Source organism: Octodon degus, unplaced genomic scaffold (genome assembly GCF_000260255.1).
Source record: "Octodon degus isolate 3935 unplaced genomic scaffold, OctDeg1.0 scaffold00070, whole genome shotgun sequence".
In the NCBI taxonomy this organism is placed as follows: domain Eukaryota; kingdom Metazoa; phylum Chordata; class Mammalia; order Rodentia; family Octodontidae; genus Octodon; species Octodon degus.
The window spans coordinates 3,428,400-3,451,753 of record NW_004524646.1 but is presented as its reverse complement, the minus strand read 5'-3'; the positions used below and the strand labels follow the sequence as shown (position 1 = coordinate 3,451,753).

At 53.5% G+C, this 23,354-nt stretch overlaps 1 protein-coding gene across 1 annotated transcript in view; it reads left to right on the top strand.

Annotated features, from left to right (window-relative positions):
• The window catches only part of Ccdc88c (coiled-coil domain containing 88C), a 138,886-nt gene that overhangs the window by 24,107 nt on the left and 91,425 nt on the right, over positions 1-23,354 (top strand). The window contains exon 5 of the mRNA XM_012515582.2: positions 321-429. Within this exon, the coding sequence (XP_012371036.2) occupies positions 321-429 (109 nt within the window). The remainder of the gene's footprint in view (positions 1-320; positions 430-23,354) is intronic.

Here is a 23,354-nt window from a genome sequence, read left to right as displayed (position 1 = left end):
CACTTAAAGGCCTGAGCTAGGGCCAGGCCCCTCTTAATACTTTCTTAATATTCTACGTGCATTGCTTTTAATCTTTTTTTTTTTTTTTTTTTTTTTTTTTTTTTGCTTTTAGTCTTTAAAGTAAAAGCCTGGCATGTGGGTCTGCAGTGACAGGGACATTCCCCCACTGGGCCAGGTGCTCGGAGTGGGAGAAGGGTGATTGCTCACCCCTCCTTGGTTAGCGTTGGACTTAGCCACACTGTCAGGGCCTTGGAGTCACCAGGACCAAAGAGGTTCATGGACCAGAGTACTGAATTTCTGCTTACCTCTTCCTTCCCCAGAGATCCCAGGCCGACCAACCAGCGTATCAATAAGCACGTCAACAACGATGTGAACCTTCGCATTCAGAACCTGACCATCCTGGTGCGGAACATTAAGACCTACTATCAGGTAAGGCGTCCTTTCCCCTCTGGAGTCCTGGGGCATGGCTCCCTGGCCCTGTCATTGGCTGGAGGCCTTTCCTGGGCCTCACATGTGGTGAGCTGCAGCGTGGCTTCACTTGTGCAGGAGATGCTTTCAGAGCCGTGGGCAGGTTCGTGCCACGTGGCGCTTGGACCCAGAGCGCCTAACGGTTTGCATCCCCCATGTGGCAATGGGGGCTTCCTGTCCACATCCCTGGCTCAGCAGCTTGTAGAAGCAAAAGGAAAACAGGGACCAGAGAAGGACCATTGGGACCGGGAACAGAGGCTGCCTGGTGTTACCACATTGGATGAGAGTGTGCCCAAGGGTCAGCCACCAGCGGGCCTGCAGGGAAGGGCAGCCCAGGCCCATTTGATGGTGCATGGTCTCCGTGTGGCCAGCACGGGGGAGTGGACCGCAGCTGCACCTTGGAGCCTGGCTTTATCCATCTTTTCCTAGCAGTGACACTTTTTCCACAATATAATTTTTCTTGAGGTACCAGCTGTAGTCACTGTGATTATTTTGGGGCTGGGAGGCCCGAGTGCTCTCTGCCCAGGTGCTTCTTCTCCCTCCAGTACCCTCGGGGGCAAAGTTTGAGAGCCGCTGTGCAGGAACAAAGCCTTTCCACATTCATGCTGAGGTTTCACCAGGCCCCTGGCCAGACCATGCCCTGGGTTAGCACTCGGCCTTCAGGGCCGTACGTGAGGAGGCCGTATGTGACTGGGGACTCCTCATCCTCAGACATCGTGAGGTCTTTCCTGACCTGAGGAGGCCTTGGCCATCCAGGTCATCTCTTCCCTGTGCCTGCATGGCTGTGGGGCCACCCAGGGGAACACTGGGTAGGCTGCTGGGCAGAGATGTCATGGCCCAGGCTGGTGCTCGGCCCAGGCTACTGGAGCCCTTGCTTTTGTTTCTGTCTGGGTGTCCTTTTTTTAGTCAGTCTAATACTGTTTTTATTTTTATGTTTTTTTTTTTTTTTTGGTGGAACTGGGGATTGAACTCAGGCCCTTTCACTTTCCAGGGAAGCACTTATTCTACTGAGCCATTTCCCCGGCCCCTGTTGTTGTTTTTTAAAAAATTTTATTTATTTATTTATTTTTGCGGTACTGGTGACTGAACTCAGGACCTTGCACTTGCCAAGCAGGCGTTTATGCCACTGAGCTATCTCCCTGCCCCTCTACTGCTGTTGTTTCCGGATGGAAACTGCTTAATCCAGACTGTTGGGACCGTGGCTCCCTGGGCTTTGAGCATCGCCTGTCAGAGGCTTGAACATTCACTGCCCTCTAGTTATGGGTATTTTAAGAGGAGCCCTGGAGAGGCCTGGAGCCCCAGGAGTGGGCTGTGGGGCTGATGCAGGTTCATTTCCTGCCAGGGAAGCCACACTCCAGGCTGGCCTGCTTTGGGTTAGGGACTTGAACTTGGGCTGCCCTGTGACCCCTGGATAGAGGCAGAGGTACTGCCCTTGAGCTGGCCTCTGGGGTCCCTGAGTACAAGGCCTCTCCTGGTAAGCACATGTGCTGTGTGCCAGGTGCCACAGGAAGCTGGGGGTGGCAGCAGTTTGGGAGACAGGACCCCGATCCAGTGTGGTATGGGGTGAGGTGGGCAAGGACTTTTGGAGGAGATGACTCTAAGAGGACTTTTCTGAGTGGCTGAGTTCCCAAGTTTGGAGGGTCACAGAGGAGGGGAGAGGAAAGCGTGTCCGGATAGAGCCGAGTAGGGTGCCCAAGGGGCTTCTGTCCCTGATGCTGTGGGTCAGTGTTTCCCGTTACCTGAATAGAGGTTTGTTTACCAAATTCTGGATGGAGCAAAGCTGAGTAGGATGTAAAGAGAGGAGGTGGAAAGGCAGAGAGCTGGGAGGGCTGGCACGTGTCTGTAATCCCAGCTACTCAGGAGGCTAAGGCAGGAAGATCGCAAGTTCAAGGCCAGTCTAGGCAAATTAGCAAGACCCCCATCTCAAAAACAAAACAGTAAGAAAAGGAGGGGCAGTGCCGCTCTGTGGCAGAGTGCTTGCTTCGTGCTTGCTTCGTGCGCAGCGCTGGCCAGGATCACGGCCCCGCACCAGCCAGGTGCGCATCCTCCCCTGGTGTGACTGAGGGGAAGCCGTGTCTCCCCAGCAAGGGAGGTCAGACAGAGGTGAGGTTTCTGAGCCTTCAGTGAGTCACTTGGAGCAGCCAGCCTCTCCCCGCAGCTCTTGGGCCTTGACGGTATCGTCCTCGAGTCCAGCTGGCCCACGGTGATCAGCAACTCTGAGGGTCCCGGTCTGGGCGGGGCCAAAGGACCTGACACCCACCCGTGACTGTTAGTTCGGAGGTGGAGCGCCCCTCGTGAGGCGTGCTCATCCTCAGACATTACTGTGCAGAATTCCCGAGGATGGGAAGGTTCCAGACGCATCCCCCAAGGACTTGGAGCCGGAAGAGCACCCTGACCGCTGGGGCCTTCCTCTGCCCCTGAGTGCTCGGGGGCAGGGCTTGTGTGCATCTTGGCCTCGGACAGAGCAGTGTGTGTGGATACGTGCAGGAGCTCCTGCTGCTGGCCACCAGGTGGAAACGGCCTTCACGTCCTTCTCCCCTAGGGGTGTCCAGGGCAGACACTGGACCTATGCAGTGTCCTGCTGAGTAGTTGTCCCTGCTGATTTATGGTGAAGTCTAGTTTTCACTGCAGGATGATACGTGCTTTCTGTAAACAGCAAGGAAACAGGTAACCGGGTGGAGCAGAAACAGCTCCCCGCAGCTGCCCCCAGGACCCTGCGGCCGCACTTCCTTCCTGTCCTGCGGAGGTGGGCGCTCTCACTGAGGGCACGGCTCACTGGGGGCACAGCTCACTGAGGGCACGGCTCACTGGGGGCACGGCTCACTGGGGGCACGGCTCACTGGGGGCACGGCTCACTGGGGGCACGGCTCACTGAGAGCACGGCTGCGTGTCCTGCCACTTGGTCATTGTTGTAAAGGGAGCTTGCGGAAGTTTTCCTAAAGCCTTGCTGCCTGGCCTCCTGGTCAGAAAACAGCTCTGGGGGGAGAATAACGTGACAGATGTGTGGGGGCAGCCAGAAGGGACACCCCAGGGAGCAGGACTCCCTCTTGGGCCCTTCTGACACTGTAGCGAGATCCTAGTGCCCAGCCCTGGGGCTTCTGTTAGTGGCAAAGGGGCAGGAACCCCCTAGCAGGACCCTCCCTGGCAGGACGGAGCCTCCTGAGGGGCGTCGGGTGTATTTTCACAGGAAGCTCCTGCTGGCCTCCGACTGCCCGTGGAGACAAAGCGTTCTTGACCCTTTTTATAGCATATGACAGTGTGTCTGGGGTTCTGTCTGACCATCAGGGTCGTACCTGTTCTTGGGCCTCCGCTGGGTCTGCTGTGTTTTGGGGCCTTTTTGGGGCGAGGGCCCTGGAATGGTACCTTCAAAAGCACCCTGGCTGCTTAGACAAAATGAAGGGTCAGAGCACTAGAAGCAGTGACTTTTTAGTTCTCGTTACTGCAGATTGAACTCAACTACCTTTGAACTTGCCCTGTTTTCTGAACAGTATTTTCAGTCTTTTATTATTTTGAGACAGAGGCTCACAGAGTCCCTCAGTCGCCCAGGCTGGGCTTACGCTTACGCTGCTCCTGCCTCAGCCTCTTAATTCGAGTGCTGGGATTGCCGGTGTGCGCCAGCACGCCCGCTAGAGCAGGGGGTTTTGAAGCAGTCTAGGTCTGTAGCATCTTCACTCCTGGGACCAGGTTAGAAATGCTGGTTGATGGGCCAGTTGGGGGGGGGGGTCTGTTTTATGAAGCCTCTGGTGAGTATAAAACACCTTGGGCCCGAACTGCCTGATCGGATGTCTCTGGAGTGGTTTTGGAAGGCCTCCTGCAGCCACCTCCCAGGACAGGAGGAGCCTGATTCTTACAGGCAACAGCCATCCCACACGCATCTCATCAGCCCTAGGAAGGCAGAGAGTCCTGGCAGCTGTGGGGATGAGGAAAGGGAAGGATGCGGTGAGGAGGAGGTGACCAGAGGCCGTGCAGCGGGAGGCCTGGTCCTCTGCATTTCTTCCTCTCCTAGCATGGGCTGGCTGCTGTACGTGAGAATTGTGCATGCTTGGTCTAAGAGATGAAAAACTTTTTGTCAAAAGTAAGAATAGGAGGAAGTGTGCATTTGACGTTGGTGGTAGGAACAACATGTTGAGCTTGCACAGCTCTGTGTCGTTTGTGTGGTCAAGGGGGTTTGAAGTGTGTGTGTGGGGGGGTGCGTGCGTGTGTGTGCGCTTAGCTGCAGTGTGTGTGGAGTCCCGTGTGCAAGGGGACCGAGCATCCAGCGCCGTCGCTGTGGATTCAAGTCAAACTTACTTCATGAATAACACATAGTGTTGAGTTTGCAGAGGAGAAGTCCCTTCACCGCTTTGGACTTGCGAGGTTAAGGCAGAAGGTGCTCCTTGATTTCGTAGCTAAGGCTCCTGCTCGGAGGAAATGAAAGATCATGTTTCTGATTGGAAAGCTGCCTGCTCGCTGCAGTTAGGAAATGGAAAGGAAATTAAATTCACCCTGACTCAGTGGCGGGGAGGCCACTGTTAGCATTTTGACTCTAATGCTTTTCCACAGGTATGCCTGAGGGTGGGTCTCCTCTCACTGTAACCTGCTTTTGTCTTTCATTTATAGTGTAATGAGCGTTTGCATTTCGTGTAATTAAATAGTCTTCTATAACTGTGGTGTCTGTGACGCTTTATCGTGTAGCTGTACTATTTGCCACCAATACTGAGTAATTTTTGCTTCAGAATTACAAACAGTATCACTGTGAATAGACTTGGTACATCAAAGGAGGTCAGCAAATGCTTTTTAGTTCCTCAGGGTAAGCTCCTGGTGGGTGTTCCTGGGTCTAAGGCCATGAATAACTTTGCAGACTTTTGCTCCTGACTCCCCTATCACTGGATTTGTAGGCCTTTCTTTTTCTTGAGTGAATCGCCCAGTTGTGGCCTTGGCCAGTTGTGGCTGTGGAAGACGCGGTGGTCTCTGTTGCGGCCAAGCACCGGAGATGTCGTCTGCCTCTCCAGCGAAGTCTTGGGGTGTTTTTTGTTTGCTGTGGCATGCTTCGCAAATGTTCTTCCAGTGACCTACGGCTTAGTCCCTGAGGTGGTTTGTGTGTGGACTTCCTTTGCATTGGGGAGCGTGGAATCTTTTGGGATTGTGCTAGCAGGGCTACTGGAGGGGTGGGGAAGGGGTAGAGATCACAGGACATGACGGGCAGGGCAGGGGCTGTCTGACATGGATGGCCCAGGACAGGGGCTAGGCTCTGTCTGTGGGAACCCTTGGACTTGACAGACAGCTGCTTCTGTGGCTTACTTGACAGACAGCTGCTTCTGTGGCTTTGGTGTGGATGCTGTGGTCAGTTACAGCTTATGAGCACTGAGGGCCCCTCGCTCCCCTTCTTGCCCCCCATTCCCTCAGTGGCGTGTGCAGAATGATAAAATGTGACATGAGGAGGAGGTGAGTGTGACACAGGGTACCCAGCTCTTCGCTTCTCTTCCTGTTCTGAAGTCTGTCATCTGTGGCTGAGCCACTCCCAGTTTGGGTGGGAGAGAGGCAGGTAAACGGATGGCCTGCTAGCCACCCATGTGTCACCTAGTCACCAGGTACGGGCCAGGGAAGGGTCGAGGACCCTGGAGAGCTCCACAAGGTGCTTGGCCTGGCCTTGAAGAGCTGGGCTGCAGGAAGGGATGTCTTATGTAGAGCTGATGCCTGCAAGCCTTGGGAATGTGGAGCCAGCTGGAGGCAGAGGAGTTGGTGAGGGCAGGCACCCGGGTGATGCACATACATGCTGTCCTAGTTACTCTTGTGTTGTTGCTGGGACAAATACACTCAGACTTAGGGAAGGAAAAGTCTGTTTAGCTCACAGTTACTGGAGGTTTCACAGTTTAAAGCAGCCTGAATTACAGAGCAAGACCTTGGAGCGTTATGTGCTCCGGAGAGAGGGGCAGTACCTCTATCTTCTCCAAACATCTCATCCCTGCCCAAGGCGGCCTCAATCACAGACACCACCGCCCCACGCAACAGGGTCTGGAGGAGAGGCTGGGGCGCTGCCATGTCCAGGATGACCCTCTCCATACTTCCAAGGGAAGCCGCGGGTGGGGGGTGGGGACAGAGCGCAAGCTGCCAGCTTTAACAGTTCGCGCCTCTCTGGCTGTGCCCCTCATGCCACTCATTGCCCCCGAGCCGGGTCTGCCTCATGACTTACATGAGGCGTTGGGGGAACAAGTAGGCACAAACTGAAGCATATGCGCCTGCAGAACCTGAACCTCATCCTGAGGGACTCAGGGACCTCTGGAGATTTTGTTGTTCCTAGACTCAAACCCAACCCTTTGTGCACTAAATCGGTTCTGCATTACTGAGCTACATTCATAGCCCTGAAGAATTTATATTATTTTAGGTTATACTTATTCTTTATTTTGAGGCAGAGTCTCACTACATTGTCTGTGTTGTCCTCAAGCTTGGAATCCTCTAGGACCCTCCTGACTCAGCCTCTCGAGTAGCTGAGGTTTGCGCTGCCACCATGCCTGGATTAGGAGAATTTTGAGAAGGAAAAGCAAGAGAAAGCTCTGGCACTGGTATGGAGAATGGGCCGGTTTGGGAAGGAGAGGGGAGTCCGGGCAGCCAGCTCACGGCACTCTGGATTAAGGCAAGAGCAGCAGAGAGACCAAGATATATTCTGAGGTGTTAGGGAAAGATGGCAGGCCTGCAGGCTTGGGGTGTTGGTGCTGCTCCCTGCTGGGGCTGGGGCTCTGGAGGAGGAGGCTGAGCAGGCTGGCTTAGTTTCAGACATGTTGGACAGGTGGTCTGTGGTCCACAGAACAGACCGCTTGGGGTGCAAGGGGTGTGGGGAGAGCTGCCATGGCCTGGAGGTGGCAGCTTCTTCCCCAGGGCCAGAATGCTGGCCATCAGGCAGGGTTTCCCAGGTGGGAAGGCAGGAGGAGGGTTGGTGGGCAAGGAGAGAATCCCAAAGGAGCAGGTGCTAGCGCTCAGGGCCGCCTGCCCCACGGACCCCCTCAGCTGTGGTCCTTGGGCAGCCACCAGCTTTGTGTCCATGCTTTGCCTCCAGTGAGGTGTCAGGCGACTGGGAGGCTGCAGCGATCTGATCTGCGCACTCCAGGCCTCAGGGTTGGACAGGAAGGGGCCCAGGGCGAGAGCTCAGGTCACCCAGATAGCGCTATGGAGGCTGACAGCTCTTAGGGCCACTAGAGTGCCCTTTTCCACACTTGATAAGAGGTGTCTCCTCCTGACCTGCTGGTCCCTAGTGCTTTTTTGAGCACAGAGATGCAGCTGTTGGTCAGGGTCAGAGTAAATAGGCACCTAGGACCCTTGGCATCTGGTCCCATTCCCCAACATTCTCCCCAACCTCTTGAGAGGCAGGATTTGTTCCTGCAAGATAGAGGACCACCGTTGGTCTTGGTTTCTTTTTTCCCTCCCTTTTGTTGTCCAAGTACATGTTGTCAAGGCTTATTGAATGGCAGCCAGCAACTTGGGGACTCATTTCTGTGCAGAAACAAAAGGTTGGGGGGTGGGGGGACTGGATCTTGATCAAGCCCCTGCTGGGAGCCTAGCACCATGCTGGGGCTTTGTAGCTACCTCCTTTTTCCCCCTTTTTTTTGGGTTATTACTTCTATATTCTCTGGGAGGAAGAAGTTCCTGGGCCCCATTTTGCAGATTAGGAAACTGAGACTCATGGGCTAAGATAAAGGAACAGCCCAGCAAGTTGCATGTTTCCTTGGTCATTGGCCGCTTGGAGAAATGTTTTAAAAATCCAAGCTCACTCTGCGGGTCAATGAGGTGCCTTGAGTGGGCCCTACTGTCCTGTGAAGGTTAGAAGTCCTATATTTGGGGGGGCGTGCAGTAGAGGGGTGCCCCCAGCCCAGCCTCAACTCCCTCTGTTAAGCAGGCTTCAGACGTGCAGGGGCCCTGGAGGGAAGGGCTGGGTTGCCTCAGGCACCTCGGAAACCAGCACTTCCGGGGCTGGGGGGAGCAGCTGTCCCCCTTCACCCCCTCTCCCCAGAGCTGCAGGAAGCTGAGAATCTGGGCTAATTGCAGCGGGTGGGGAGGGGTGAAAGGTGAGTGTGATGCAATTAGCAAGTTGGAGATCTGCCAGGGCCCTGGAGCCGCAAAGGGCTGGGAAAGAGAGAACGCATGTGTGTGCTTGCGTGCAGGTGCACATGTGCGCACGTGTGTGCGTGTGAGCAGACGCCGTCTGGTCTCTGTTCGCCCCTTCCCTGGCCTTAGGTCTGGGCCTTGAGCTGTCAGGGATTTTTCTTTGTTCTGAATCTGCCATGCAGCGCTCCCTCTTGGCCCCTGGAAAGGAGGGAGCTCTGGGCGCAGGCATCTTGTCTCCTGCAGTAGAGACCCAGGCCCTGGGCTGCTTCTGCTCCGCTCAGCTCTGCTGTGCTGTGATCTGCATGCAGAGCTGGGCTCAGATGCTTGGAACTCAGTCCCTGGGCATTAGCCTCAAGGTCTGTTGCCTCCTTAGTTCACAGCTCTGGACCTTTCTCTAGGCTCCTGTCCTTCCTCTGGATCGCTCGTCTTCCTGCAAGCACGTTTCTGATAGGCAGGCTCTCGTGTGTGAAGGCATCTAGTACTGATTTGGCACCCTGTGCTCCGGTTTTGTCTTAATTCATGTGAAAGAAGGAGTTGTGTGTCATTATAGGCTCCACGCACAGAAGTGACAAGGTCACTGGGGGGTGGGGTGGGAGCCGTGGTCACCTGGTCTCGGGGTGAGAGGTCTTCAGTTGGTGCTTTGGCAAAATTATAGCTCCAGCCAGGAGTGCCCAACCCTCCAAGCCAGGAGTGAACTCAGCCTACCTCAGTGGCCCGGGTTCAGCTGCTGGTGAGAACCCAGCTTGTGGGCGTGGGTGACCTGGCCGTTAGACAGTTTCTTCCCCAGCCCTGCCCTCCGCGCCAGGGGTGGAAGTGGTGAGAGGTACCAGTTCCTTTTGTGGCAAAAAGGAGGGAAATAGATTTCTCAAGGTTTTAAACTGGCTCAAAAAAATCTTCTCACCTTTACACTGAGTTTGGGGATAAGTGCCAAGATCAGTGCGTTTGATGTTGTAACTGGTTCGTCGGCAACGTCACAGAACTTGCCCAGACAAGCGTGGTTGCTCCGCAGAGCTGGCCGGCTGCGTGGCACTCATCCAGGGCTCGTAACAGTTTTTGTTACTCAACTGTTCGTTTTGGAAAGGCTGAAATTTTCTGCTGCCTTTCTGTGGCGTTCAGGATCTTTCTGAGGCCAGTTCAGTCTAATTTGCACTCAGGAAAAACAAGGTAACAAGGCAGTGCTTGTCTTAATTGGTGGGTTCAGTGAGGCCTGCAGAGAGGCCTGCACCCTGGATCCCCCAGTTCTGAGTCTATCGGTGATATTTTGAGGGAATATAGAAGGGACGGGGCTGCCAGGTATACACCGCAAGCGGTCTATTGGTTTGGGGTTGGGTTTTCAGCAGGTTAGGAGTCGAGGGTTAGTGACGTAAAAATGGAGGTGTTCTCTGAGAGCAGATGTGGGTGCAGGGTCACTTCAGAGAGGTCTCCCAGCTTCTCCACTGGGTGCTGCTGGCCAGGGTGATGGAGTCGGTGGGTTTGCTCTTTCAGTGGAGGGCTTGAAGTTAGCTGCCCTGGTGACCTGGATGGCCAGGAAGGTGAAGCTGGAGGACAAGATGATGGGTGGGACAGCAGCCACGGGAAGAGCTGTATTGTGTTATCAGCTAAACTTGACCATGGGCCTAGATGCTTGTGTGTCACTATGCCTAGCAGTGTGACTTAGGGCGTATCATTTAGCCTCAAGTGTAAAATGTGAGTAATAATTGCCTTCTGGGTTACTGGATTGGGTGGCTCGTAGGAAATACCAAGCTTCAGAAATCAGTGAGGGCTGTGTCCCAGGCTGACTTTTGGGGAGCTGCAAAGCTCCTCCTATGTACAGAGCAAAGTGGGAGTTCCTTCGAGTTCACCCTTGGGTCTGTCGCGTGGGCAAGTTGCTCATCTCCAAGAGTCCTTTTCTTCTGATGATAAAAATGTTTACAGGGTCCCCTGGGAGGTGACAGGAGGCCTCAGGACCCTGAACTGGTCCCGTGCCACAGCGAGGCTCCCTGGGAGGTGTCAGTGCCCAGCTGTCTGCAGAAGGGTGGTGGGCAGGCCGACCTCCAGGCCGGGCTTTGGTTCATTTAGCCCTGATCGGATTATCAGAGGGCCCTTCCAGGAGCAGCTCACTCTGATACATTTGGATTAGTGGGACGCACGTGTGCTTGGCTCCTGCCCTGCGCATTTTTCTCCTGTGGGATCTTTGCATTTTGAGCTCACCATGCGCTGTGAGCATTGTCTCACACACCATCTCCTGTGGGAAAGCCACCTAACAAGCCTGTAAAAGGGCCTGGATTTGTTTCTGTGTGTCTCTCACCACGCCAGCTCGGAGACACATCTGCCTGCAGAGTGTTAATGATATGACAGATAACTGTGTAAGCCGCCACGTGGTGGAGTAAATAATTCAGAGTCATCTCATTCAGGCAAGACTGTATTGCCTCCGGCTGGGATCCTGCCCTAGGCCACGGTGACCCTACCAAGGGCCTGGCCTGTTGCTACACTGTTGAATAATCAGAGGACCCAGGGCTGGCTTAGTCACCCTGTCCCTGACACGGGGGAGGGGACTCAGGCCCAGAGTGCTTAGGAGATGTGCCCTGCCCCCACGGCTTTGAACCTTCTTTTAGGGCCCTGCTGTTTTCACACCAACCTGCAATACAGGGCTTTCAGGCATTCTGTGTGGTGTTGGCTTTGTTGATGGAAATGCCATATGTCTGCTACCAGAGGCTCAATCTCTGGGGGGTGGAAATTAAATTGATTGTCTTTAACTTCGTCTCACCAGCCTGGCTCCCCAGAGCTTTCTAACATTTAGGCTTAAAAAAAAAATTCCTTCTTTCCAAACCTTAGTAACGAAATAGGTTCATTTTCTGCTCTTGCAACGACTATCACACTGTGTCCTGCAACGTGTGGAGCTGCACAATTGCGGAAGCAGAAGCAGTCTGAGCAGCTTTTGGGTGCTAAGTTGGTCTTGGGGCCTGTTGAGGGGGGTGAGGATTTGTGGCCTTTGCATTTGATAGGGCTTGCAAAACTGCATTTTCCTGGGCTGCAAGTGTGGGTACCCCATGCTTGAGATGGCAGAGGAAGGAAGAGCCGGTGGTTTCTGGTGACCCTGGCTGTTGTGATGAGCATCTGGGAAGCTGATATAAAAGTGATTGTCCACGAGGGCATCAGAGGGGAGCTGTAGCGTGGGCCACCCGGGAAGGCAGAGCAGCCTGCAGCCGTAGCTCCTTCCTCGCCAGTCCTACTTTTTCCTGTTTCTTTTGGGGATGTGAACTTGGGTCCAGCTGCCTCTGCCTCATTGACCATTGGCTCTGCACCCCAAGGGGTCTCAGAAAATGTCTCCTGCCCATTAGTCCTGAGGCAGAGCAGCAGGACGTTGGCCCTGCCAATCCCTCCCAGCTTGGCCTCTGCTCGGCTCCTTATTTCCTCTGTGCTAAATCTGGTAATGCAGAGAAAGAGAGACAGACAAAGACAGAGGGACAGAGAGACAGAGAAGAGACAGAGAGACAGGCAGACACCGTAGCCTGGGGCGGGGCCTGGTGAGCAGTGATGCCCAGGAGCTGTAGGAGTGAGAGCTGGCTTCGGTGACTGGACGCTCCCAGCCCTCTGCCCGTGAGCTAATGGTTTCCATTATCTCTGTCATCACACCTCTCAGCTCCTGCTTGCTCTCTGTGTCCCAAGGGCAGGAACTCTGGTGCCTGCTTCCTCACTGTCTCTTAGCCTGGATCTCCTGAGCTGAGTGTTCCTGGTGGCGGCCTGTGGTGTGCAGGCCTGGAGTGAGCGCTGACATGGTCCTGGTCTTTATGCCGCTCTGTCTTGAAACTGAATCTTCATCAGTCCTGAGGTTCAGAAGGTGGGGCGCAGCGATTCCAAAGGGAAAGCCATCGTGATAAACCTGTTTGATCTCACCCCTTAAGCAGTGTTGGTCACATCAAGTGAGTGGAATGTGCCTGTGACGCTGTCCTGCTTTCATTCTTGCTCTGACTGACTGAGACTTTGCCCTGCACCCTGCACTGGGAGTTTGAAGTCAGGACCTCAGAGCTCCACATCCATAACCCACCTCTGCCGCCAGACTTACTGGATTGGGATTTGTGGGGACACATGGTAGAAAGGGGTGTTCTGACACTAGAGTGTACAGGTCATGAGTTTCTGGGTCTGTTTGAACACCTAGGTATGTCTGTTGGACGTGGCCAGGTGGCAGGAGTGCGATTACGTGGAGTCAGCTATCATTGTAGCCCTGGTGGTGGGGACCCGGAGAGGCCTCAGAGAATAAGGAGCAGCTAGGAGGGGTTAGCAGAGGAAGTCATGGTATGACCGCTGAGTCAGATTTGATTGGAAGAGCTTAGAGAGTATGAAGGGGTAAGGAGCCTTCAGATCTCAGAAAAGGGCTGAAAAAACAATGTAATAGGGGCTGGGGTGATGGCTCAGTGGAATAAGCGCTTCCCTGGCAAGCGCAAGAGTCTGAATTCAATCCCCAGTTCCGCAAAAAAAAAAAAAAAAAAGAAAAAAGAAAAAAAGAAAAAAAAAAAGAAAAGAAAAAAACCCACAATGTAATATACTCAAAAAAATTATTTATTTATGCATTTTGTACAGGGTCTCATATGCAGCTCAGACTCCTAGTGATTCTCCTGTTTTCAGCCTCCCCAGTGCTGGGATTTATAGGTGTGCATCACCACTCCTGGGCCAGTGGTAGGCACAGCATGCGGTACAGGGATTGAACCCTGGTCCCTGCACTTGCCTAAGCAGGCGCTTAGTCCGCTGAGCTATCTCACCAGCCCGTGCTCAGGAAAATTTAGCTTTGGCTTCTTTCGGAAGCAGCCTGGTTTTGGAAATCATCTTAAAAATCATGATTTTTAAGAAGCAAGGAACCCAGGCGGTTATAATTGGGAGGATACAGGTTCATCTGTGTGAGATGAAAAGCATTTTGGAGGTGGCAGGTGGGGAGGCCGCACAATAGAGCAGGGGTGGGGAGGGGGAGGGAGGGAGGGAGAGATAGATGCCATGAGCCGTACATGGAAGGCTTATATGTTGTTTGTATTCCATACATTTTACCCCACTTTAGAAATAAAAGGGAAGAACCCAGTTCTTCCAGGGGCTTTTTTTTTTTCCCCTCTAGTGAGAAGGCTTGTATTGTGAGGATGATGAATGGTAAACTAAGAGAACTGACCATGGTCTGTTGTGTCCGCAGGGTCTCATATGAGACCCAAAACACAGCTGCCTCGTGCAATGGCCGGGCTCTGGGGGCTTCTAGAACATTCCAGGCTGTGGCCACCATTGTGAAGGTATTGGTGGGCCTTAGGATGCTGGTGCTTTGGTCTCTCTACTATTTTTCAGTCTTCACTTTCACAAGATGACCTTTTTTTTTTTTTTTTTGGATACTGGGGATTGAACTCGGGGCCTTGCGCTTGCCAGGCAAGCGCTTATTCTACGGAGCTATCTCCCCAGCCCCTTGAAGTTTGTTTGGAAGCTTATGGTTCTGGAGGTTAAGGAGTACCAAGATCAAGGGGGCCATGTGTGGTGGGGACCTGGTTTTTGTGTTTAATGTGGCAGGAGACATCATGTGGGGGTGGAGGAGGAAGGAAGGAGAGAGCCCGACTCTAAGATAATTGGCCCATTCCTGTGCTGAGAACATTAATCTGTCCAAGAAAGCAGGATCCTCATGGCCTGGTCACTCTTCCCCCACCCCCACCTCACTTTGGTCCTGGGAATTGACCAGAGGAGCTCTGAGCTACATTCCTAGCCCTTTTCAATTATTTTAATTGATGAATTAATTTGGTACAGGGTTTTGCTACGTAGTTCAGGCTTGTAGTGATCCTCCTGCCTCAGCATCCCCAGTGCTGGGATGCCAGGTGCCACCGTGCCCAATTTCAGTGGCCAGCACGGCATTTGGTAGTGGGGATGGAACTCGGATCCTTGCACTTGCCAGGCAGGCACTTCGACCACCAAGCTGTTTCCCCAGCCCTGAAATGAATTAATTTTGAGGCAGGGTCTTGCTGTATAGTTCAGGTTGGCCTCAAACTTGTGATCCTCCTGCCTCAGCCTCTTGAGTGCTGGGATTACAGGTGTTTCTTTACCACGATACCCAGCAAAAGATTATTATTATTTTTATGAGACAAGATCTGGATAGGTTGCCTAGTGCCTGTGCCTAGCTGTCAGCATCTCCGTCTCACCTCACCACACCGCTGGCGTAGGGATTAGGTTTTCATAGGTGTTGGCTGGGACACATGCAGACCTGGGCGCTCAAGCGCTGAGCTCTGGTCAGACAGAGGCTGGGATGAGGCTCAGGCGGCCCTGGGAGGGCAGCTTGTTCTCCTTTGTTAGCACGTAGCGTGTGGCCTGCTGTAGGTGTTACACTGAGTGAGGCCGTCCCTGCCTGCTAGTCTGATGACAAGACAGAAGTGTCAGAAGCATAAATTGAGAGGCTACAAGGTTTTTGTGGCCCATATGGCTGTGTACCACATACTACTCAGATAGTTGTTGAGGGAGTGCAGTGGGCATCTAATAAAAAATAATGTGTGAGGTGTTAATCATCGAGGGCTCGGAGCCCTGGCCCCAGCCGCACGCTGCATGGACCTCTGCGGACTAGGGTGCCAAGGAAGCGGGGCTGGTGGGGCCGAGCCGCCCACATTGCTTTCCTTTTTCCTTTCTTTACATGAGGAGTCAGCACAGGGATTTTTTTCTCCTCAAAGCTGTTAATCCCAAGTGCCAGTGGCCAGGCCCTTCCTGTGGTTGATGGATTGTCCTAGCTAGGGTAGGAAGACTTTTTAGAAGTTCGTGTTTAAATCAAACCTAGATTAACCTGTCAGGCCTGGAAACATCCTGTTCCGCCTGAAGCCTCTTGGGCCTGGGTCAGTGGCTTCGGCTTTGAACTTGGGATCATGTGTGGAGGAGATGTGGGTGATTTTTCCCTGAGGGAGTCCCAGGGGCCGCAGGAGCGTGCAGGGCAGGTGAATGGGCCACGTCTTCCCTCTCACTTCCTCTGCCTGCCTCCCTGTGCTGGGCCATCAGCTCCTGGTGTCTTGGTGGCTCTGCCAGGCCTTGAAAGGAGCTGAGCTAGCCCCAAGGAGGACAGCTGTGCCCTGCGTACCTTGCTTGTACTTGGACCTCGTCCTGGTTCAGCACCCAGCCCTGCGTCCTGCCTTGAGCTGAACAGCACCAGGAACCTGGATGCTTTATTTGCCAGTTTCTATTTTTATCACCTGAAAGAGCTGCATGTGACTAGAACTGTATGTGGAAAGAGAGAAGCCCACACTCACTCTCGCCCTTCTGCACGCTGACCTGGCTTATCGCTCAGGGTCCTGCTGAGCCTTGCCCTTCCCAGGGACAGGAATCTGCCGTTTTGGACTTTCATGGGACAGCTGAGAGCTATTAATACTGGGAGGTCCCTTTCCCTGGGGAGGAGCTGACACCCCCTCTCTGGTATGCTTCTGTGCCGAAGCCACTTTAGAGCAGATCTCTGTCTGTCTTGTCTTGTCTTGTCTTGTCTTTCTTATTTATTTATTTATTTATTTATTTTTTGTAGAACCGGGGAATGAACTCAGGCCCTTGCACTTGCCAGGGAAGCGCTTATTCTCCTGAGCCATCTCCCCAGCCCCTTCTGTCTTTATTGAGTGGCAACGCCATGTGTTTTGTGTGTTTCATTGCTTTTTTAGTCATGTTCTGTGTTGCCCGCTTGCTTGATAGTATACCGCGTGTATTTCTTGTTTACCACACTTGGAGGGCTTACAGTACCCAAGTTAAGCCCTGCAGAGCAGACCCAGCCCCGCCCATCTTCAAGGTGGGTGTCACTCAGGATCTAGAGTCCCTGCTAGGCAACTGCCTTAGCCTGAATGTTTCTAAGGCAGGCACTTCCCCATACCTGCCTGGGCCCCAGAGGGTGGGGTGAGTGTCAGGGACCCCAGGGAGCTGAGCTGAAGCAGCCCCGAGTTACAGGCCTGGTCCTTCACACACATGCATAGGGGATTGGCAGAGGCCATACTGTGAGTGGATAGCCAGCTGGGACTGGGGTGTGGCTCTAGTGACAGTGCTTGCTTAGCATGCATCCTTTGGGTTTGACCTGTTGTCTGCAAAAAACAAAAATAATAGAGGAATAGCAGCACAGGCTGTGAAGGATGATAGAGCTGGCAGAAGTCTGGCCACACAGTGATGAGGGCAGATTTCATACCCCAGTTCTCTCCTGCTTGCCAGCCAAGTGCAATCAGGATATCCCTGGGCCTTGGTAAATGCTTCTCCACATTTGTAAGGCTCTGATCCTGATGATGGGTGGCTGTGTTCAAGCCAGAAGGAGCAGCGTCGACCTGTAGGGTGGCCGCCTCCGCAGAGAGCGAGAGGCAGGCTGGTGGGTGTCGGGGGGGCTGGGCCTGAGTGTTCCGGCAGAGCCACCTTGGACGCCTACCGATAGTGGACTCTGATGCGCAGCCAGGGCTGCGAACCACCCATCCTGTCCAGCCTCGCCTCATCAGCACATGGGAAAGGGGTACTGCACTACTAAGTGTTTTTCCTCTGTCCTGTCAGCAGCATGAAGGCGGCCAGCAGCTGAGTCCAGGCCCTGGGTTGTGGCCTCCCTTCCTTGCTTTGTTTCCCTGTCAGATGTCAGGCAGGAATCCTCCAGAGGCCGCACAAAGCCCTGTGCTGTGCCAAGTCACCAGGACTGCCATGGCTCGCCGCTGACTTCAGGTGGCTCCAAAGGACCGGTGTAGGTCTGCTTCCTGGGTCGCTTTCCAGGGCAACCATGAGATTTCAGATTTCTCAGTGTGTATCCTCTTAGAGGTTTGGAGAAAGTAGAGCTGGCCTAGCTGCAGCTCTCAGCACTTTCCTAGAGAAGGTTTTGTCTGGTCTTGAGGCTGCTGCAGAGGTGGCCTGACCTGGGCTGGGCTGGGCCGGGCTGGCCTGGGCTGGGCCCGGCCGCACTGCACCACACCACTTTGGAAGGAGATGCTGTGGATACCATCATTATCGGAGCCAGTTTGCTGGGCTGTGTGGGTTAGACACCGGGCTCCCCTGCCTGGTCATCTGAACAGGCCATACAGGAGCACATGGAAGAAGTACTAAAGCTGGGGATGCACATGCCTGGCCTCCAGGGGCCCACTGACACGGTAGCCTGCTTGCCGTGTCCTTGTGAGGCTGAGACACCCTCTGGTTACAGACCTTGCGGCTTTCTCCTGGGCAAGAGTGCTGCTCTGGGTGTGAATGTCTTCTGTGTGAAGCCTCAGCCATTCACGCTCAGTGTCAGGTCCCCGTGTGCCCCTCCTGGGCTCCACAGAGCTCTGGGTGTCCCCAGCCCTGCCATCGCTCATCTGCTCTGGCTGCTTCTCAGCAGGTGCTTCCCCAGTGCTGTGCTTGCTGTGTGCCCGGCTTTGTGGCAGCCCCTGGAGGTGGCTGATGATAAACGCTGCCACCTGCTCCACCCTCCGCGGCAGCAGTTCCGCTCAGGGCTTCAGGTGGTGTGCATGGAGGTTGTGTGCCTGGAACCTAGGACTCGCTCTCGCCTGCAGGTCCTTGTGTGAGAGGCTGTGTATTTTGGGTGTGTCTCTGTGGGCTGGTTGCTTTGCATCTCTGTGCCTCAGTTTCCTTACTTATAAAATGGGAATTGCAACAAGCTTGGATGGAGCATAAAAATGTATGTGTAAAAAAAATATATATATATATATTTTCACACTGAACTAATCCCAAGCCCTTTTTTATTTTGACAGGGTCTTGCTAAGTTGCCGGGTCTGGGCTTGAGTTTGTAATCCTCTCAAAGTGCTGAGATTACTGGTGTGCCCCTCCTCCATGCCTAGCTAAGTCTGTACATTTAAAATACTGAAGATGGTGCCTGACACTTAGCACACGTAGCCGTCACTGCCATTGCTGCCCTTGACCTGGGGTGTGTCCAGGACTGGCCATGATGGTGGCTTCCAGCTGCCTTCCCGGAGAGAGATGATTGATTGGTGCCAAGCTCCTGAGGTGACGGGTCTGCCTGGTTCATAGCCTGCAGCAGCAGAGCCCTGGGCTTGTGTCCACACCTGACCCGAGGAGGAAGGGTACTAGTCCCTGGGGGAGTGAGACCTCGCTTCCAGGTGGACAGCCGCATACTGTACTCTGTTGTGGGGTCTTGGAAAGTTTGTGGTTTTTTTTTTAATTATTTATTTATTTAGTGTGTGTGTGTGTGTGTGTGTGTGTGTGGCCAGCTCAGCCCACCAGGGGGCGGGAATGTGGTGCTGGGGGATTGAACTGTGGTCCCTGTGCTTTGCTTAGCTTAGTTTGTTCTAAGTAGGTACTTTAGACCACTGAGCCATCTCACCAGCCCCATCTTGGAAAGTTTGAAATGTACCCTGCCAGAGGCAGGGACAGAAAACACCAACATTGTCCCTAGGTTGGCCATCACTGGGCTTCAGGGCAGGGTCACAGATCGAGAGGATGAAGGGCTGTGAGTGCCAGGAAGGGGTGTGCACACACACTGCCCTGACATGGCTGTGCTGCCTGCATTTATCCCCCTTTTTTTTTTTTTGGCAGTACAGGGGATTAAACCTAGGGGTGCTCTACCACTGAGCTATATCCCCACCCCACCCCCTTCTTTTTGAGACAAGGTCTCCCTGTGCAGTTCAGGCTGGCCTTGAGCTGACTTTATAGCCTAAGCTGATCTCGAACTCACAACAGTCCATCTCCTGCCTCAGCCTCCCGAGTGCTCCCACCCTTTTTTGTTTTATTTTTGTTTCGGGACAGGCTCTCCTGAGTTCCCAAGACTGGCCTCACCCTTGTCATCCTTCTTCCTTACCCTCTCTGAAGTAGCCAGGATTATCGGTGTATGCCATTACACCGGCCTGCGTTTACCTTTCCAACAGCAGTTTCTTTATATAGGTGAGAGAGCCAACTCAGTCATTAAAAAATCTATAAAAAGTGTGAGACAATGGCTCGGGACTTACTATACCCATTTTACAGATGTGGACACGAGGCCCTGGGATGCAGATGAGCTTGCTCAGGTGGTGTCAGACCTGACATCAGGACCCAGGCCTTCCTGCTTCCTGTCCTCTGTATGGCCTCTGAAGAAGTGCACGAGGCCCATTCTTGGGGGAGTGAGGCTGTGCCCAGGCAGCCAGCACCAGAGCAAGCTGGGGAAGTCTGGGAACACCCCGACCCCTGTCTGGCACACCCTGAATCAGTCCGGAGAGGCCTTAGCCTCTGGCTTCACAGCCTGGGCCCCCACCCACCAGCCCATGACTGGAAGCCCCTCTCCAGGCCCAGGTTTCCCGTGGAGTGGGTGGCGTGGTGGCCCCCGCTTCAGCCTGGGCGGGTTGCAAGACCAGGCATGGCATTGTGGTGGTTCCTGTTTTTCACTGAGGCTGCCAGAGTTTCCTGCCTTCATGACCTCCATGTGCCAGGGTGCCAGAGGTGGCATAGACTGTGACGTGATTGGGCAGGGGCGATGGGGAGCTCAGGGCGTTTGTGTTGAGTTACTTGTCAGGCAGAAGAACTCCGGATAAGGGGGACATGAAAAGGCCCACTGAGGACTGGTACGTATTGGCAGATTTTTTTTTGTCCATAGAACCTGGCCCATGGACAGTTTTCACAGGGACTTCTGGTTGCGTGGGGTCCTGTGCTCCTGTAGGATCTGTGCTGGCTCAGGAAGGAGGGTCTGTGCTACCAGTCTCACTGCTTGGCTCATTAGAAACACTTTATTTTCTTTTAATCTGAGGGTCACATTGCATCGCCTCTCAGAGAGAAGTTGCTTTCAAAGAAAACAGGGAAGAAAGAGTCTGTCCTCTTGAGGGTAAAAATTGTATTGTCCTTTGATGTCAGGCAGCTATGATCTAAGAGCCACCCCCAGGCTGTGGATTTGAGGAGCAGGCTTTAGGATGTCACCAGATGCAGCCATGTGTGCATCCTGCCCTGGGCTTCTTTGGTGGGGCTGGGACCTTCCTGGGCTGTCTGTGACCAGGGAGGGAGGGGAGTGGGATCAGGGAAGACAAGGTACATGGTGAGGGCAGGTGACCACCCCTGGAGTCAGATTCCCTGCCTCTGCTCTCGAGACCGATGGTGGTTCTGGTTCTGGCGGACTCACCCACTCTCGTGGGACCTGGTGTGGTACCCTGGAGGCTGGCTCCTCTTTTCCATGCAAGGCGCAGAATGGCCTTCACTGTGGAGGTGGAGGGACTCTGCCTTTCTGCAGGTGTCACAGCCATCACCCTCCCTGGAAAAGTTTGTGACAGATAAATTTGTTTCTGTCTCCCAGCGAGAGGAGAATAGGCCTCATCTCTTTTGATGCTTTCACAGCTCTGTGCTGAGCCTTCTCCATGGGAGACCACGCTCCCCGTCCCAGCATGCATCAGACAATAAAATGGTTTATAACCTCAGGAGCACTGTGCCGGTGACTTTTCCCAGCCCAGCTCTGCATTTCCCCGAGAAGGGAGCTGTTCCCAGGGGTGTTTGGTTTCCTGCAGGCCATTCACCAAGCTCCACGCCATTCTTAAAGGGGGGAGAACTGGTTTTGCAAAGTAAACTGATAGCATGGTGGAAAATCGTCAGCCAGGAAGGATGGGCAGCTTAATAAGTTACCTGTGAGGAGGCAGAGTGCCTCAGGCTCCTCCCTGCTTGCCCTGGCCCTTGCCTCTGGCCTGCTCTCCACTCCAGTGCCCCAGCAGAATGAGGGAGGAGCCCCCTCCAGGCGCTAGGGAGGGCTCTGGATCAAAGCTGGCTGTTGGGCAGAAACAAAGCCAGTCAAGGTTGGCCTCCTCTGGGCCCCTGAGTCCTGACCAGATCCCGGGCTGGAGTCCAGCCAGCCTGGGGATAAGCTGCTCTGTTCCTAGCAGAGACGAGACTCCAGGATCCCCGATGTGCAGTGGCTTCCCTGACTCCCAAGTCTGCAGGCCCTGGGCTGGGAAGTGCTGACGAGGGGTGCCTGCCGCTCAGGACCCCCATCTGCTTTGAAGAGGAGGCTGCCAGGAGGGAGGAACCACTGTGGCCAGGCACTGTAGGAGTGTGGACCCGGATGTCAGGCAAAGGGCCCGCTCCTGAGGGAAGAGTCTGATGCATAGGCAGGGTGGCTTCTCAGGGACTAGGACAGAACTTGCTGCTCAGAGCTGATGTTTTAGGGGCCTGTGCCACTTGTGGTCAAAGAGACCCAGTTAGATGATACCATGTGCTCTGAGTGGAAAGCAAGTAGGGTTTGAACACTGGCATGTGAGGGCTGGGGTGTAACAGTGGTGAGTCCTTGTCTAGCAAGTGTGAGGTCCTGGGTTTGATCCCCGGAATGGCAAAAACAGAAAAAAAAAAAAAAAAAAAAAAAAAAAAAAAAAAAAAAAACCCGGCACATGAGTTGGAGTTAGAGGGTGTGATTGAGCCTGTGCCTGCTGGGGTCTCCTTTGAATTTTCTCTAGGAGGCCACGTTGTTTGCTGTACCCCAGGGTCTCCTTGCACCTGTGCCTTCAGCTCAGGCTGAAGTCAGGTATAACCTTATCCCTAGTCTTGTGGTGGGGGATGTTTCCCTCCTCTCAAAGTCTTTTCTCTCTCCTTCCTGCTGGCTGGCCCCAGTGCATCCACCATGGACCCTGGCAGCCCTGGGTCTGCGGAAACCCAGGACATAGGAGAGCAGAGGCTGAGCTTGGGAGTGAGCATCCTGGTCAGGGCCCTCCTTTGGGGAGCCCTTCTGACCACTGTCCCTAACCAAGACAGCACAACTTAGTGTGCAGATCGCCGGGGCAGGGCTCCCCATCAGTTCTGGAGAGCAGAGGCAGGGAATCTGACTCCAGGGGTGGTCACCTGCCCTCACCATCCCCTTTTTTGGTGTTTGTTCTTCTGTGCCTGCTGTGTTGTGTGATACTTATAGACCATCTCATCCTGTAACAGACAGGCCTTAATCCTGGTGTAGACTGATTAGTTGTGGCTGGGTTATGAGGTTTTGACCTTGATCTTTGGGGAGAAGTGCATAATCCATTAGTGATGTCTGTCATGGAAGCAGGAGGAGGAGGATAGTGGCTTTCTCCATGTGTCATGTGGCATGTCTTTTTGTGTACATGAGAAATTGAGGCCCACAGAACTTGTGGCTCATTTTTGCTTAATGGTGGGTCTGAAAGTAGACTCCACAGCTGCTGACCCTCAATCCAAGGCTCCCAATATTGTCCTACACTAAAGAACAATTTATACAGGTATCATGACACGTGCTTATAACCCCAGCATTTTTGGATGCTGAGGCAGGAGGACTGCAAGTTAGAGTCCAGCCAGGTGACTTAGTGAGACCCTGTGCCCAAATTAAAAAACAACAACAAAAGGTGCTGTTATTAAAAAAAGATAAATTTGAGTTATGTGTAGGAAAATGGGTGCCCCCTGAGACAGTGATGTTCAGTGAAGTCAGACACAAGCTGAACTGTCACCTGATTTCGGTAACATGAGAAACTCAAAGTAAACATAACTTAAAGAGGAAAACAAGACAGAAGCTTGGAAAAGGGTGCTAGATCTTTTGCAAATGAGGCAAAGACCAGGAGGTGGGGGAAGGGGACAGTTAAGAAGAATTAAGCTGTGTTGTGTACATTTAACAACTGCGCAGTGAATGTAACCAGTATGTCCTGCAAACATGGAGAAATAAAAATTAAAATGCAAGAGGCCCTGGGTTTTGCCCTTAGTACTGAAAGGAAGCTGGAAGGAAGACAGGTTTAAACACTTGGGGCAAGATATCAGGCTGAGCCTGGTGAAATGGGCTGTTGAGAAAACGCGCCATGAGAGGAGATGGGGAGACTGGCCTGATTTTGGAGGGAAGACTGGGGCTTACAGAGAACTCCACTGGGGTAGAGGACAGTTCTGTTGTCCCCTCAGGGCTCTTGCAGCAGAAAGTTATAAAGGCAGCTGCCTGCTCTGCCTTCAGAAGC